At 64.3% G+C, this 16,105-nt stretch overlaps 1 protein-coding gene across 15 annotated transcripts in view; it reads right to left on the bottom strand.

The window, feature by feature from the left end:
• Positions 1–16,105, bottom strand: part of TCF3 (transcription factor 3) — a 30,288-nt gene that overhangs the window by 2,264 nt on the left and 11,919 nt on the right. For 3 of the 15 annotated variants that reach the window (XM_077860674.1, XM_077860681.1, XM_077860682.1), the window contains exons 4-18: positions 11,944–12,017; positions 11,645–11,723; positions 9,746–9,813; positions 8,563–8,692; positions 7,838–7,887; positions 6,824–6,926; positions 6,572–6,741; positions 6,360–6,492; positions 5,847–5,905; positions 5,667–5,745; positions 4,943–5,016; positions 4,526–4,687; positions 4,326–4,446; positions 1,186–1,321; positions 789–1,024 (exon numbers count right to left, since the gene is read on the bottom strand). In XM_077860674.1, coding sequence (XP_077716800.1) covers positions 789–1,024; positions 1,186–1,321; positions 4,326–4,446; positions 4,526–4,687; positions 4,943–5,016; positions 5,667–5,745; positions 5,847–5,905; positions 6,360–6,492; positions 6,572–6,741; positions 6,824–6,926; positions 7,838–7,887; positions 8,563–8,692; positions 9,746–9,813; positions 11,645–11,723; positions 11,944–12,017 — 1,674 coding nt within the window. Of the gene's footprint in view, positions 1–788; positions 1,025–1,185; positions 1,322–4,325; positions 4,447–4,525; positions 4,688–4,942; positions 5,017–5,666; positions 5,746–5,846; positions 5,906–6,359; positions 6,493–6,571; positions 6,742–6,823; positions 6,927–7,837; positions 7,888–8,562; positions 8,693–9,745; positions 9,814–11,644; positions 11,724–11,943; positions 12,018–16,105 lie in introns of those variants that run through there. The other 12 variants (XM_077860684.1, XM_077860685.1, XM_077860686.1 and 9 more) reach the window with 7 other exon arrangements.

Genomic DNA, 16,105 nt, shown 5'->3' with positions numbered 1-16,105 from the left:
CGAGGTAGGGAGGGGCTGCCGTGGAAGCGGAGAGGTGGATGGGCTGGGATGGGGGGAGCGCGAGAGGCAGAGAGCAGAGAGGTGGGCGCGGGGAACACGGCGGGGTGCCCACACCATCACGGAAACACGGAACCCTCAGAGCTGAGGGGACAGCAGGCCGGGTGGGCTAGGGCCCCAGCTCCGGTCCAAGCGACAGCGCTGCAGGAGAGAAAGGGTTAACGGGCGCGCAGGCAGGGGAGGCGTTAAGGAGCTGAGCTGGGGAGCCAAGTCACAGGGGGGACTTTCTGGATCCTCACCCAGCCCTGAGAAACGGGGGCGGGGGGACGAACCCCACCTGTAGATGGGGGCTGACGGGCTCAAGTGGCCCCACAAGGATGTGTCTGCTCAGAGCGACAATGACCTTTGGCTCCAGGGCACGTGGGCTTCAGGCAGGGGACTACAGCCTTTCCCAGAAAGGAGGGCTGGGGTGGGTGGGAGTCCCTGGGGTCCAGGGATGGCGTTCAGAGCCAAGTGCCCCCGTCTGCAGAGCTAGGGGGCCAAAGAGTGTCATCTTCCCACCTGTAGAGGGGACACTGGGGCCAGGCTAGGCGGCCCAGTGGTCAGAGAGGGAACAGGGACTGTGGTGGGGGAGGTCACAGCGGGCAGGGTGGTCACTGCAGGGAGAGGCCACAGCAAGGAGGACGGTCATGGCAGGAGGGGGATAGTCACAGCAGGGGAGGCTGGCTCCAGAAAGTGGGGTGAGAGCGAGGGCGGCAGTGGCGGGGGAGGGGAGCGGCGCCCCCACTGACCTCGCACCTGCTGCTCCAGATTCAGGATGACCGACACGGCCTGGTGCAGGATGAGCAGTTTGGTCTGGGGCTTCTCACTGTTGAGGTGCAGCTGGCACATGCGCCCCAGCTCCTTAAAAGCCTCATTGATGTCTCGGACCCGCAGCCGCTCCCGCGCGTTATTGGCCACCCGGCGCTCCTTCTCCCGCTCAGCCTTCTGCTCTGGGGGGAGAAGGTCGTCCTCGTCCTCGTCCGGGCTATGGGGGGGGGGGCCCGGGGGGCCAGAGGGAGACAGTGAGGCGGGGGGGCAGGCGGGGGGCCCGCCGACAGCCTCGCGGTGTGGGCGCCGTGTGTGTGCGTGTGCGTGTGCGTGCGTCCTGACGGGCAGGGCGGGGCGGGGGCTGAGGAGGGCTGGCACCTGGTCCGGGTCCGGGGGGGCTTCAACTCCTTCTTCTCCTCCTCTGAGTTGTCCGCCACTGACGCATTCTCCTCATCCTCCTTCTCCTCCCGTTTGATCTCACTGGCACCTGAGACGGCCCCAGCACGCCCAAGTCCTGCAACAGGCCTGGGGTCAGGGTCTGGGGCACCTCCAGGACCACTCAACAAATCTCACTTGCCCCTTAAAATGATTTCTCTTGAGAAATCCGGGCCTTCACTTGCAAAACAAACAAACAAAAAAACCCAAAAAACAAAACCCACAAAACAGTAGTAAAACAGAAAATACTCCTGGAATCAAGTCCCTACCTCACGCTACACAGTCAACAATTCCAGATAAAGATCTGACAACCTTTAGAAGAAAAGTAGAAATTTTGCTGTGATTCAGAAGTCTGGACTATTTTCTAAAACACTAAATGGGCTGTTTTCAGAGGAAGAAACAAACTGATTAATTAAGAATTTTTGACTACCAGGATACCACCAAGAAAATAATACACCACAAGAAAGAAAACACTGGTCTTGTATAAACAAGTGAAGGACTGATCTTCACAATATGTAAAAAGCTCCTACAAATCAGTAAGAAAAACAGGAAAATAGTGAAAGTTCCCAAGCAGTCGATTCATAGAAAAGGAGGCAGATATGACCCCGTGGAAATCTGTTTATGCCCAGAAAGTAGGAAATGCAAATTGGGATCCAATAAGTCAGTGAGTTGGTGAAACAGCAGGGCCCAACAACCTGAAGTCCTGCCCGTGGAAGGGAAGTTGGCACAGCCAGTTTGGGAATGCCTGGCATCATCTGGAGAAGGTGGATACACATGTACCCCCAAACCCCACAACCTGGAATCGCACCGGAGAAGCTCAAGCACATGCACCAGGAGACACATTCCAGAAAGCACCCGGCACAAACGTAGAGTTGGAAACAACCTAAGGCTCCACATCTGGGCCTGGGCCCACCCCCTCAGCCACCAGCAGCAAGAGGGTCCTCACCCCGAGGTGAAATGCACCAGCCGACGCCACTTCTACAGAAGCCCTTTGTTTTTGTTTTTTTTTTTTAAAGATTTTTATTTATCTATTCACTAGAAACAGAGAGAGAGGCAGAGACCCAGGCAGAGGGAGAAGCAGGCTCCACGCAGGGAGCCCAACGTGGGACTCAGTCCCGGGTCTCCAGGATCACACCTCGGGCGGAAAGCAGCACTAAACCGCTAAACCGCTGAGCTGCCCGGGCCGCCCTACAGAAGCCCTTTGAAAGTGATGCTGAACTCTACACTGTGATAATAACGTCGGACCAGGAATGGGGCCTGGGCTTGGCAACAGATGACCCGGAATGACAGGGGAGGACAGAGGGGAGGGGAGGACAGGGGAGGGAAGAGGAGGGGAGGGGAGAGGAGTGAAGTGGAAGGGAGAGAAGGGGAGGGGAGTGGAAGGGAGGGGAAGGGAATGGAGAAGAGGGGAGGATAAAGGAGGAGAGGAGAGGGAAGAGGAGTGGAAGGAAGGAGAGGGGAGGGGGGCAGCGGTGGCTCAGCGGTTTAGCACCGCCTTCAGCCCAGGGCCTGATCCTGATCCTGGAGACTGGGAATCGAGTCCTACATCCGGCCCTGCAAGAAGCCTGCTTCTCCCTCTGCCTGTGTCTCTGCCTCTATGTGTGTTTGTGTGTGTGTGTGTGTGTGTGTGTCATAAATAAATAAAATCTTAACAAAAAAAAAAGGAAGGAGAGGGGAGGGAATGGAGAGGGAGGAAAGGGAGTAGAAAGGAGGGGAGAGGAGGGGAGAGGATGGGAGGAAAAGGGAGGAGAGGAGACGGGAGAGGAGGGGAGAGGGCAGGGGAGAGGAGGGGAGGGCAAGGGAGGAGGAGAACCTGCGGTAAGAGGTTCAGGTCAGGGAACCCTGGCCCCATAAAGGGACACAGGGCATCCCGGGCAGCGTGAGGGGTCAAGGAGCAGGCCTGCCCCCACCCCGAGCTCCCCAGGGGTGACGCCTGTGGTGGCCGGAGGTGCCCCAGAAGAGACCCTGGGTGCAGACCAATGCTGGTGTCAAACTCAGGCTGGTGCTGAGCGGGTGTGGGGTCCTGAGCAGGACGGAGAACCTGTGGGAGCATCTGGGGGCTCCAGACACTGGGCAGCATACACATGCCTGCAGGGAGGCCCCAAGCCATCCCCCGCCGCGGCCATCAGCGTCTGCACCCCCGGCCCCGCTGACACGAGCGCAGCCCCAGCCCCGAGCCCCCGCGGACCTGTCCCCACCTCATCCCTCCAGCCCTGTGCAAAGTGCCATCACCCGCTTGGGTCTTTTCCCCGTAAAATTTGTGCCCATGCGACCGGCCCCCACCTCAGGAGCCTGGCGAGCCTGCCCGGGGTCCCAGCTCTGAGCCCTGCCGCGTGCCCTGGACGCCCGGGCCTCGCCCTGAACCCCAGACCCGAATCCACCTGCACGGGCTCTGTGCCTGCAGAACAGGACTCAACCCGCCGCTTCTGGTGCCCGCGTCACCCGGCTCCCCGGTCTCCCCGTGGCTCCCAGAGGGCGCCTGTAGGCCTGGCAGGTCCCTGTTCTGCCCGCGGCCCTCCAAGGCACCCAGGTCCTCCCCTGTCCCTAGGACTCCATGTGACCTGCCCTGTCACCTCCCTGACGTCGCCATCTCTCTCCATTTCCCTCACCCAACGTAGGGCCCTCACTCCTCCTCCAGCATCTGGGACGTGGTCCTGTCCCAGGGCCTTTGCACATGCTTCACTCAAGAGCCTGTCTGCTCCTCCCCAGCCCTGCCCAAATGTCACGATCTTGCCCCCCAACCATTTTTACACCTACGAACACCCCCACAGCCCTCCCCATTCCCCCCAGCACCCCTCCTTACGTAGTCCACTGCTGGCCACCCCCAGGGGCAAGCTTTTTCCTTTCCCGTTTCCTGCCCACTGCCTACAGAAGCGCCAAGCGCACAGTGGATGCTGAGTGGAGAACACTTCAGTGGTGAGGCCGGGCTCTGGCTCCTTCAGGAAGGAACCACCGGGCTGAGCTGACCCCTCAAGGGCCCCCACCCAGCACCTGGCACAGGGCAGCCCCGGCCGGGCCTGCACGGGGTCAGGGCACAGGTGACCCCCGGGCCAGCTGCCCCCCAGCCTCGCGCCGAGGCTTACCACTGTAGGAGTCTGGTGGCCGGGTGAGGTCAGGCAGGGCGCCGGGCTGGCTGGGAAGGCCGACGTGGTTGTGCAAGAGGCCGCTGGCCGAGAGGGCGTCATCCGAGTGGCCGCCTCCCACCTGCGGACGGGTGAGCAGGTGCGTGGTCAGGGCCGGCCGGCCGTCACCCCCGCCTGGCCCGGCCGCAGGCAGCACTCACCAGGCCAGTGTGTCGCCCGGCCAGCGGCAAGACGGGGCCAGTGAAGCTGGGGGCCAGCGCTCCGTGGCCAGGGAGCAGCCCATGCACGTCCGCCGCAGCGCCCACCGCGTGGCTGCGCAGCACGTGGATGGCCTCATCCAGGTGGTCTTCCATCTTGTTCTGCTGCGGGCCAAGGGGGCGGGAGGCGGTCAGGGTGTGGGCCGTGGGTCCCCAAGGCCACGGTCACGGCTTCAACCTCACACCCAACGAGTACCCATCAAGGGGCAACTGCCCGTGAGCTCCGCCCGCCCCCTCCCCAGGCATGCTGTCCCTGGGCCCACACGTACCCCATACCTCGTGGCCCAGACCGCACCCTGGGCGCAGGCCCCCACCAGGGACCGCCCCCACCCAGCCCTGGAACCGGGGCAGGAAGCTCACCAGGCTGTGGAGACCCCCGTCATAGCTGGGCGATAAGGCACCGGGGGCTCCTGGTCGGGGCCACTGCGACGTCCCTGCAGGGGAGGGGGCGAGTCAACAGGGCCTCTGAGGCTGGCAGGGGGCGCGCAAGGGGCCTTGATGCCTAGGCCCGCCACACGGGGGCGCCCCTGCCCGCAGGGCCCCTGGGCTCAGCCCTGCCCAGGCCAGCCAGTTAGGGGAGCCCCGGGGAATCGGGCTCCCACAGCCACGACCCACACCCACCTCCCGGGGAAGGCAGCCCAGCGGCACAGCGGTAGGTGTCCCAGAGGCCCGCCTGCCCTACCAGCGGTGCGGCCAGCGCAGGGCACAGGTTCACCCCAGGGGCCCCGCATGGCTCAGGGAGGGGCCAGGATTCCTGCCCGCGGGGTTCCTAGTAAAACCACCTGGCCTTCCAGAAACTTCCCCATGAGCTGATCCCCAGGTAGATGGTCTCGGGGATAGGAGAACCTTGGCCCCTTTGGCAGAACTCAAGGCAGGGCACGCCGTTGGTGCCGACTATATACGGGCTGGACAGATGCCAACGTGTCTGTGCTCCGGAGTCCTGTTAGGCTGGCTCCTGGCCTCTATGTCCTGCCCCTGCTGGATCCCACAAGCCCGGGGACGGCTAGTCCACCCAGCTCTCCACCCACCCAGGGCTGCAGGCACCAGATGTAGCCCCTGCCCCTCCCCAGCACCCCACACAGACCTGCTAGGCCCTGGGGGGAGCCCACGGGGGTCGAGGGGCTGGAGGAGAAGTTATTGCTTGAGTGATCCGGGGAGTAGATCTGCAACAGGGAGGAGGCAGGGCCACCAGACAGGTGGTCAGGGGCCAGCCTCCTGGGCTCACCAGCCTAGCCACCCTGCCAGCCCCAGTCCCACGCCTCACCGAGGCCAACGCCTTCCCGAGGGCATCCCCAGAGCTGCCGGCAGTTGTCCCGCGGGAGCCTGGGAGGTAGAGAGAGGTGAAGCCCAACCTCAGGGACGTGGCGTCCCAGCAGCCCGGCCCAGCTGGCGGGCAGCTCCTGAGCTCAGCTGGGTAACGGCCTGGGGTCCTGCCTCCTGCCTCCACGGAGGCTCCAGGGACAGGCAGGCGGCAGGACCCGGGAGCGACTTCCCTTGGAGCCCCCGAGCCAGGGACCCCAGCAAATCGCCTTCTGTCCCTGTGACTCCAATGGTGGGAGCGTGGCTCTGGGAGCCCCTCCCTGCCCAGATGCGAAGTGGGGACCCAATCTTCAGAGGACCATTTACAAACATCACAGGTACGGCCTGAGGAAGCCGGGCTGGTGTGTAGGGCAGGCCCAGGGGAGGAAGGGCACACGTGACAAGGCCCGACGCCTGCACCCTGCCAGGGGTCCAGCCCGGGGGCTGCATCTGGAAGTGGGGTTAAGGGGGCCAGTACCCATGAGGCCGTCGGCCCCGCTGACGGGGGGCGTGTGGCTGGAGACACTGGCGTAGGCGGCTGCGGGGCCCGAGGAGAAGGTGGACACTGCCGGGAGCCCGCCGTTCACCTCTGCTCCGTGTAGCTGGTAGCCCTGCGGGTGGGGACGGGGTCACAGGGGCCCGACAGGGCGCTGCCCACACGCCCACCCCCGCCCCCTCACACGGGCCTACCATGCGCTCGTGCTGGTGCAGGCTGCCGAACCCTCCGCTGCTGCCACTACCCACGGAGCTGCCACCAGCTGGCGGGAGGGGCAGGGGCGATGAGCCCCCACCCAGCATGGGGCCAAAGCCCGCCTGGCCCGAGGGACTCCAGAGCTCGGCCGAAGGGTGTAGGCTGCCATCTGTGGGGGCAGACGGTGAGGTGGGCGGGGGGCAGAGGTACCCGGAGCCCTGCCCCAACCATCTCCGGGGACCCCCACGAACCTGCCATGTAGAAGGGGGTGGGATAGGCGCTGCCAGGGGTCTTGGCAGACGGGTAGGCAGCCGTGTCCCTGCCGTAGTCATCACCTGAGCTGGAGGGGTACACCTGCCGGCGGGCCCATGAGGTCAGGAGGGGGCTGGGAGGGACCGGCCCCTGCCCCCAGGCCTGCCCTCCACGCGGTCCTCTGCTGCTCTAACACGTCCCCTGCGCCAGCACGGGAGGCTCTGGTGGCAGCGGCTCTCCCGCCCGCGCTCCAGCCCTGGGCCTCCTCGATCCATCAGAGCCGCGCTGTGACGCTGCAGCCCTTCCCTCTGCCCCGGGTCCTGGGACCCCCAGCAGCCTGGACGCGGGGCCCCACGTTCACACTGTGCCCTGGCTGCCCCAGACCAGCAGGGAGTTTCCAGGATCCCGCCAACCGGGGCTGGCACGGCCTGGAGCTGAGGCCGGCGGGGAGTGCCTGGCCTGGTGCTAGAGCAGGACGGGGTGGGTGCGGGGGGTCCGGTCAGGCTCAGACAGGGAGAGCAGGGGGTCAACGGGATCCCGAACCAGATCTTCAGAGCCTGACCGGCACCACCAGCTGCAGAGCAGAGCGCCCACCTGACTGACTCTGGGCTGACTGCAATCCGGGTCACGCACGGGGCTGTGCCTGGCGTGGGGGCTCCGGGTCCTGGAGGCCAGCGGAGCCAGGCGGAGCGGTGGCCAAGCCGGGGACCCTAGCAGACCGCCTTCTCTCCCCATGACCCAACCTTGGGACCCAGTGCCATGCACTGGGGCTGACACCCTGCCAGGGGCCAGGCAGCGGGGCAGGGATGCGGGGAGAGGTGGGGACCCCGTTCCCGAGGTGCTTGGCCACCAGTAACATCCCGCTCTCCTACAGCAGGACTGTGAGCTGGACCGAGGAGGAACTTCCCAGGGGCCCTTGGAGCCGCAGCCCTGGGGCAGAAGTCACCCCCAGCGGAGAGGCCCCCAAGCCCACGCCCCTGGCCTGCGGGACCCCACTGCGGCCCACCACTCACCGAGGACGGGAGACCGGGCGGCACCTTCCGGACCTTCTTGGGCTGCGTGTCTGTCGGGGCCAGAGGAGCGGTGAGATGGGCGAGGCTGGCTCCTGCCCCCCAGGTGGGACGCGGGGTCGGGGGCCCACCCTGTGCCTCGGACAAGAGACCCTGAGCTTCCCGGGAGTGAAACAACCGGAGTGAGGTCTCAGGGGCGTCCATACGGTCTGCAGGGTGGAGCGGGGTGGGGTCCGCGGCCCCAGAGCCAGGCCTCCGTGCGGCCCTCCCTGTGCTCCCACAGCCACGCCTCACACCTGCCCGTGGGGCGTGGGTCCCGTGCTCGGCAGGACCCCTCCACGCGGCCCTCCCCAAGGCTGCTGGCCGAGCTCCTGGGGCCACTGGCAGGCAGTGTAGCCGCCTCCCCTCGGGTTCTAGAAGCCAGGGCCCTCCTCGTGGACTATCGAGGTCCTGGTTCCTGCGTTTGCGTAAGCGCCGTTTAGAATGCCCCCACCCCCGCACACACAAAATAGAATGCCCCACGCACGGGGCCGAACCCAGGGGAGAGCCCGTCCAGCGTGAGTCCCAGCGTGACGGCCTCGAGCAGAGCCAACAGCGGACAAGGACAGCGGAAGGCCACCGCCCGAGCTCACACGACCCCGCCTGGCACCTCGGCTCCTCGCTCCCTGAGCCCCGCGTCCCCCACCAGCCTGCACGGCCAGGCCCCCCGCCCTGGGCCCCCCACTCACCCAGTCCGCTGTCCGCGGCTCTCCGCCGAGGGTGGCCGGGGTAGGAGTAATACTGGGAGCCGCCCTTGGTGCCTGAAGGAGACAGGGGCCCGGGGCTGCCGAGGGCCAGCTCGCTGGGCAGGAAGCCAGCCTGGGGGACGAGAGGGCGAAGTCGTCAGGACGGCGGGGCTGCCACGCCACGGCCAAGGCGGGGGCTGCTCACACCCTTGTGGGGGGTGACGGGCACCCTCTGCAGGACCCCACCCTGCCCGCCCGGGACGTTCCCGTGACCTACGATACTCCCAACCACAAGCCACTGGCTCTTTCCCTGAACAAAGCCTGACTAAGGAAAACTCTCGTGACAGCCTCGCAACCTCCACAGCAGGAGGCTCAACACGCTAAACCCGCGTCGAGCTGTCGAGCAAACCTGCTTGCCTCACTGCACGTCTCTTTTAAGGTAAATGGTCTGGCCCCACTAGCTCAATGTGAGATGAGCTTCCTTTCCTCGGGAGCAAAGGGAGTGGCGTTCAAGCCAGTCCTGCAGCTCGACTGAGCAGCAGCGCCATGCCGCAGCCTTCTGGTCTACAAGACGGGCACAGGGTGTTGTGGAGATAGGGGGCACCCTGGGGGCTCCCTTCGCACAAGGCCTGTACCCGGTTGGCACTTGATCCAAGCGCTACCAATCTGGATGCGACACTGTGAGCAAACAGGTGGCACCTCCTGGGACGAGGTCTGGCCACACCAAGGGGATCACGCTGACGAGTCACTGTCCACCCCCCACTCCCCCCCTCCCCAGCCTCTCCGCCTGTGGGGTGGGCTCCCTGGGAGGGCACGGGGGGAGGGATCAGGGCCTCCGAGCTACCAGGCTGGCCTCGGCATCCCCACCTGCCCCTCAGGGGTGGGCATGGTCTCTCGGGCCCCTCCAGCTGTGGAGAGCTTGCAGCCTGGACCCCAGGTCTAGGAGTCCCGGGGTGGGGCTGTGGCCTCCCCAGCATTCCCCTTGCCCCGTCCACACCCAGCTGGCCAGCCTGGCCCAGGGCCCGTCCTCCCGCAATGGACCGCACTGGGCTCGCCGGGGAACCTGCTGCAGATCAGAAGAGGGGAAAAGGCGGTGGGGAAGGCGAGGGACTGCAGCCTCCACAGCCTCTCCAGACTCAGCGGACCCAGGCTGCCGACGGGCCACGGCCGCAGACACGAGCCTCACCTGACTCAAGCCGCCAACACCCGTGTCTCTCCCAAAGGTGCCGTACGCGCTGCGCTCAGTGCCCTTGCCTGGAAGAGGAAAGACTCACTGGGGTCCGACCCCACACCAGGCACCAAGACGACTCTGGTGGGACGCTGGCCTCCCCCTCAGCCGGGGCACAAGCAGGGGTCAGGACAGACACCGTCCCAGCGTGACCTTCAGAGAACTCGCTGAACCACCAGGCCCCCGCGTGTCCTGCCAAGGCGCGCACAGCAGCAGCTGATCCTGCCGCCCCTCTCCTCATGCAGTCCTGAGGCATCATTCCCCGGGGAGCTGGGCTCCCGTGCACCCGTGAGGTCCAGCACCTGGGCCCTGGGCTGCACCCCCAGCTCCCAGCCAGCGGTCAGCTGGGTGAGAAAGGGCCTTTCCCCCGTGTGGGTGGTGAGGACGCAGCCCAGCCACCAGCACCAGTGCAGAAGGATGCCTGGATCTAGCCTCACCTGAAGCAGAGGCCCTGGATCAATCAGCACCAGGGGATTCAGCCTTAAGATGGGTGCTGGTGTCCGCAGAGGGCGGACCAGTACCAGCATTGACGTGAGCAAGAAACTCAGGTGCTTGGCCAACTGATTACAATTGCTCTCAAACTAAGACAGAAAATCTCCCGTTTCTTTATCATGAAATTACAATTTTGGCCAAACTCTTAGAGCAGGTGCTGGTGGGGGCCCGGGGGGCAGGGCTTCGTGGGCTGTGCCCCAGTCCCACCTCCCATGAGCCTCCAAGGGCAGGCAATCCTGGGCCTATGGAAGAATCAGCAAACCAGGGAGTAAAGGGCAGTGGGGGACGGGGGGAGGCGCCCGCGCTTCCTTCCTCCCAGGGTCAGCATAGGACGCAGGGCAGGCGCGCTCAGCCACAGCTCCGGGCTCGATCCAGGAAGGTGGCTTCCCCTCCCAGACTCTTAGCTGCAAATGTCGGGTGTTGGGGCTCAGACCCTGTACACAGCAGGCACCAAACAGGGGCTTCCTGAGCAGCAGGATGAGGGTGGCAAGGAGAGGAAGTGGAGGTTCCACGGGGGGACCCTGTGCAGCCCGCGAGCCTGGCACAGAGAAGGTACCTAACGCACGCGCTGGGCCCGCACGTCAGGGAGACCACACGGGCGGGGGAGACGGTACAAAGCCCAGGGAGGCCCGCACTGCACCCACCTCCCTGCCAGCCCGCGGGCAGGGCCTGGACGCCACAGGGCGGGCCTGGGACCCAGCTGGACTCTGGGCCCTGCTGACCAGGCCCGGCCGTGGGAAACCGCCCGCACCAGGAAGGAGCGGGAGGAAGGAACAGGCTGAAGGGAACCGGAGGCCCTGCAGGTGTACAGGCCACCCCAGGCCACCCGAGGGGCCGGCCCTCGCCCTTCTGGCCAACCAATGAGCACAGGCTCCTGATGCACAGTATGTCCTTGGACCCTGCCCCCACCCCCCAGGGCACCATGCCTGCCTATCCAGCTCCCACCCCACACCCAGTCACGGGGACCTGCTCAGCCACCCACCCGGGCAGGCCCCGATGGTCCCAGAGGCTGAGCCTCCGCCGGCCCCAAGAAGCACAGAGCCCTGGACGCGTCCCTCCGCGCTGACCCTCAGCCTGCCCGTCTGCAGGTGGGGGAGGCTGTGGGGCCCTGGGAGCTGGGCAAGGCCTCGTCACCTGGCACACAGAAGGTCTTCGTGGATCCTGGTGGGAGGGACTCAAGCCCAGGCCTGCCTGAATCCTGACTCACGGCCAGCAGCTCTGACCACCTCCTGGGGTTGCCAGGATTCCCGAGCCCACACTCCCGTGGGCAGCAGGCCACAGCCTCCTACACCCAATGCTCTGGGAGAACCCAGTGAAGCACGAGCACGAGGGGAGGGGGCCGCACCGCACCGCGCAGACACTCACCTCCAAGCCCGGGGCCCAGGAATGTGGATGAAGAGAGGCTGCCGTGGGGCTCACTGAAGTGAGTGCCGTCACCGTAGGTCTGTGGAGGCAGATGGGTGTGAGTGGTGCTGGGGAGATGAGCTCCAGGGGGCAGGCGTGCTCTTGAGTGTTCCAGGCAGGACCTGAACCCACATCTCCGAGCCCGCTGCCCCGGGAGACCAGATTGGCATCTGACTTCCCGCCCATGAGCTTCAGTTTCCCATATACGTCCTACACCAGAGCAGTGAGCCCAGGGCTCGGGCCTCCTGGAGGCTCCTTACCCGGCTGGGGTCAAAGGAGGAGCTGTTCTGGTCGCCGGCGCCCCAGGAGCCCGAGCTGGGCCGGTCCTCCAGACCTGCAGGCCAACAGAACAGAGTTAGGCTTACCCTCGCTGCCTCCCTGCTCTGAAGCCTGCTGTGGCTCCCGGCACCCCAGGGAGAAGCCCTCCCGCAACTGAGCAGGCCTCCCGGGTCCTCCTGACCCAGCCTGGCCTTGGGGTCCCTCTGGCCTCACCCAGCCCCTACCCTGCTCGTATTTTAACTGTCAGTGGGGCGCCAGGCTGGCTCGGTCGGAGGAGCGTGCAACTCTTGACCTAACGATTGCTAGGTTCGAGCCCCAAGGTGACTGTAGACATCGCATAAAAATAAAAATCTTAAATCTTAAAAAACGCAATAAAACAAACAACTATCATTGCTGGGAAGCGCCTCAGACACCCTATCATTTAGCATGTCTTCAGGCCCACAGTTCCAAAAACAATCTTACCAGCTGCCTGTGCTGGCAAACTCCTACCCGTCCATCAAAGCCCCAGCCACGATGCACACCCTGGGCAGAGCCCTCACTCTCAGAGCCTGCTCCCCCCAGCACCTAGTTTCTCCCTCTGGTCCAGCCATGACCCCAAGGAACTGGGGCACCTGTATCAAGCTCAATCTCTCCTGACCCTACAAGAAAGGGCATGAGGGCGCCATGAAAGGGTGAGCAGTGATTAAGGTCTGACCTCAGGGAAGTGGAAGTCTCTCCCTTCCCATCACGGGTGGGGATTCAGGAGGTGGAGTCACTCCATTGTTGAAATAACAGCACAGCTGCCACTACCTTCCAGGCCCAGGCTGCGGCGTCGGGGAGCAGGGAGCAGGGGGGCCCCGGAGAGGAGAGGCCCACAGCACAGCAGGGGGGTGCAGCAGCGGGGCAGAGGGGCTGGGTCTGGAGCAGGGGGTGGGGCAGGGTGGGACCCTTATCTCCCCCAACACTCGCGGGCACCACCCAGGGCTCCCCACCCAGTAGGCAGAGCCAGCGGGGGCTGGGCTGGCTCCATCCACCAGACACAAGGCCACACGGCCCGACACCTGCGGAGCAGACCCCGGCCCCCCGAGGGCCCCAGCGCCACGCCTGGGTCCTGTTTCCATCCTCCGCGGACAGGGGATGAACACGGCCCGCGTCAGGGTCAGGCCGGGGAGGGATGGGCTGGAGGGACCGGCGCCAGCCCGCAGTGCGACCCCACCAGCGGGACTCTGGGGAGGCGGCCAGCCCACCCGCCCTCCCCCACTCAGCTTTACCAGAAACTTCATTCAAATTTCATACTGTTACGATGCCTTTGTGTTAATCATCATCCCCCCAAACTAGTGTTTAATTGCTGCCTGATTTGCATAACTGCGCATATTAATCCCTCACCCTAATGCATATTCATACATCACATTTAGATTTTATTTTCTAATCAAAAATTTCCAACGTGATTGCAGTGGGGGGCTGCCTTTGCTAGAGCTGGGGGGGGCCATGACCCCAGCAGGGGCTCCTGTGGTCCTGGGATCTATGCAGTATTTGCCACCAGGTTTGGGGCATGTGCACAGAGAACAGAGAGGCCGGTGAGGCACGAGTGACCCTGCACACGGTACCTGCAGCCCAAGCCTCAGCCTCCCCTATACCCACATGCCTGCTGCCTCTTCTGGAGCAGCCCCCACCCCGTGGCCATCCACAGTTCACCCCTGGCAGTGCCACGGGGAAGCCACGTCGCATAAGCACAGCAGACCAGGTCTGAGGACGACTCCAACTGGGCACCTGCAGCCCAACCCCTGCAGGGCCTGGTGGCATGAAGGGCACCCCGGGGCCTGGGGACTCCCACCCACGGGGGCTCCCAAGTTCCCAGCAGATGCAACCAGGTCTGCCGCGGCCCATGGGGAGGAAGCCCGCACCAGCCCCTGGCCTCCCCTCTTCTCAAGATGTCAAAAATAGAGACGGCCCCTCCCCCGTCACTCCACCACCGGTTATTAACCCCCCCACCGATTAATGGTACATTTTAATAACCACTATGAATATTCATACAGAATATTCACATTCCATATTCATGTTCTAATTAAAATGTACAAATAGAATAAAGCATTGCCGTCGGGATGTAATCTTTCTGGGCCTTTTTTCAAGAAAGGCTGCGTGTTTCCTGCTGGCAGTGATGGCGGCGGCGGCCAGGACAGTGTGGGTAGAGGGTGCCCTGCCAGGGCCCACGCCACGGAGCTCCAGGGCCACTGAGGGGGAACAAGCCACCCACTGGCCCAGGCTGCTGTGACAGAGAAGCAGGGACACCGCAGAGTGGGGGGCACCACCCAAGCCTGGTCCCTGGTCCCAGCTGGGCCTTGCCTGAAGACCTGGGGGCTTGGGGCTGGGCTGGGAGGCCCCCTTGACCAGGGCTGGATCCTCCCGGGCCTGTGTCCAGGAGCCCCACGGCACCCATCCGGTCCCCCCGCCCGACCCTGTCACGCAGGGCTGCTCGGTCTCTAAGTGGGGCCGGCATGACTGATGGAAGGTACTTCCAATCCTGTGGGATCTTTAAAACACGTAAGCGTGGGTGACCACGTGTGGCTTGCAGCCGCGGTGCTGGACACCATGACCCCACAACCCAGAGACCGAAATAGTAACAACAAAACCATCACTTCAGGCGCCGCAACTGCATCTAAAACACGTTGACGATGTCTGGGAACGACTCCCCAGCGAGTGCTCAGAGGTCTCTCTTCTTGCAGACCTTCAGGAGGCCAGTGGGACACAGAGCTCTCCCTCTGGCCCTTCCCTCTCAGTTAAAATCCCCCCAAATCCAGGGGGCGGGTCAGCCAGCCCCACCTGTGTGCGACACTGAGGGGCTTGTGGAGGGGAAAGAGCGACACCAGTTTGCTTTTCGGGGCAACCCTTCCTCGGCTGGGCCTGTGGACTCCCACAAGCCAGGGGAGGCCTCTCTTCCAGGATTGGGGGGGGGGCAACATTTTCCTTTAAGATTTATTTATTTGGGGTGGGGGAGAGCCTTGAGCCGACAACACGCTGAATGTGGAGCCTGACGTGGGGCTCAATCCCTCGGTCCTGAGGACACGACCTGAACCAAAACCAAGGGTCAGATGCTCAACCTACTGAGCCTCCCACTCCCAGGTCCCTGGGAGTCAACTTTTAAATTCCTGTATCATTTCGAAATTAGGAGGGAAGCTGCAAGGGGCATGGCAGGCCGTGCCCGGAACCTGGCTCACTCGGCCCGTGTTCCTGCCTCTCTGCTGTCCTCCTGTGCCCTCTGTTCACACGCAAGAATGCTTCCCTTCCCAATGTGCATAACTTCAAATCTCAGTAAGTTCTCCATGGCTGGCCATGGCCAGGACAGGCCGAGGGCCCGGAGCCCAGGCGGCGTCCACCCGAGCCTGGGGGGCCCGGCAAGACCCGTGAGCCAGCAGATCGCAGGCAGGAGAGGAAATGAGCAGAGGCCACACCCACCCTAAGAGCAAGAGGACCTCCAAACCGGGGGCTTTCCTCCCAGCCCAACCCCCCGGGCCCCCGGAGCAACGACCCACAGCCCCAGGGGCTTCCCGGCGGCAGAGGCCTCAGGAGGGTCCCACAAAGACATGCTAACCCACAGAGAACTGGGCCCCCGCAGCTACAGAGGTGCCCTCCCCTCCCCCGTGAACTTCAGATCCGTGACCCAAGTGCTTCAGCCCACTTCAGGCTCCAGGGGACCCGTGTGGTCCTGAGTTGGGGTGGGACAACCTGCCCCCAATGAGCTCAGAAGCCAGGCTGGGGCCCCTGCAGGGAACGAAATACAGACATGCGTGGGACACCAGAGACGGATGGTTCCTCCCGCAAACAGGGGACTGGAGGCAGCAGCCCCAGGTGCCCTCAGAGATCACGGAGCGAGCGGCGCTGCTGGAGGAAAGACTGGAGAGAAAACAGCGAGAAGACGGCAAAGCACGCAGAGCGGAGCCCACAAACCCACAGGAGACGGCGAAGGGCAGCAACCCACAGGAAGGGCGCTCGGGCCGGAGGGACAGGGCCCCGAGGCCACACACGGCGGGACCCAGCCTCACTCCAAGCGGGCAGAGCGGACTGCGCGTTTGAGCGGTGGCCGCCAAGGGCACCAGGGGGACACCCAGGGCGCTCCACCAGCACCGGCTGGGGTCGTGCTCCCGGGATCCTGGGATGTGGCCTGCA

The sequence above is a fragment of the Canis aureus genome, chromosome 19 (genome assembly GCF_053574225.1).
Source record: "Canis aureus isolate CA01 chromosome 19, VMU_Caureus_v.1.0, whole genome shotgun sequence".
Classification (NCBI taxonomy): Eukaryota; Metazoa; Chordata; class Mammalia; order Carnivora; family Canidae; genus Canis; species Canis aureus.
The sequence above is the reverse complement of the archived record's forward strand: the minus strand, read 5'-3'. Positions and strand labels throughout refer to the sequence as shown.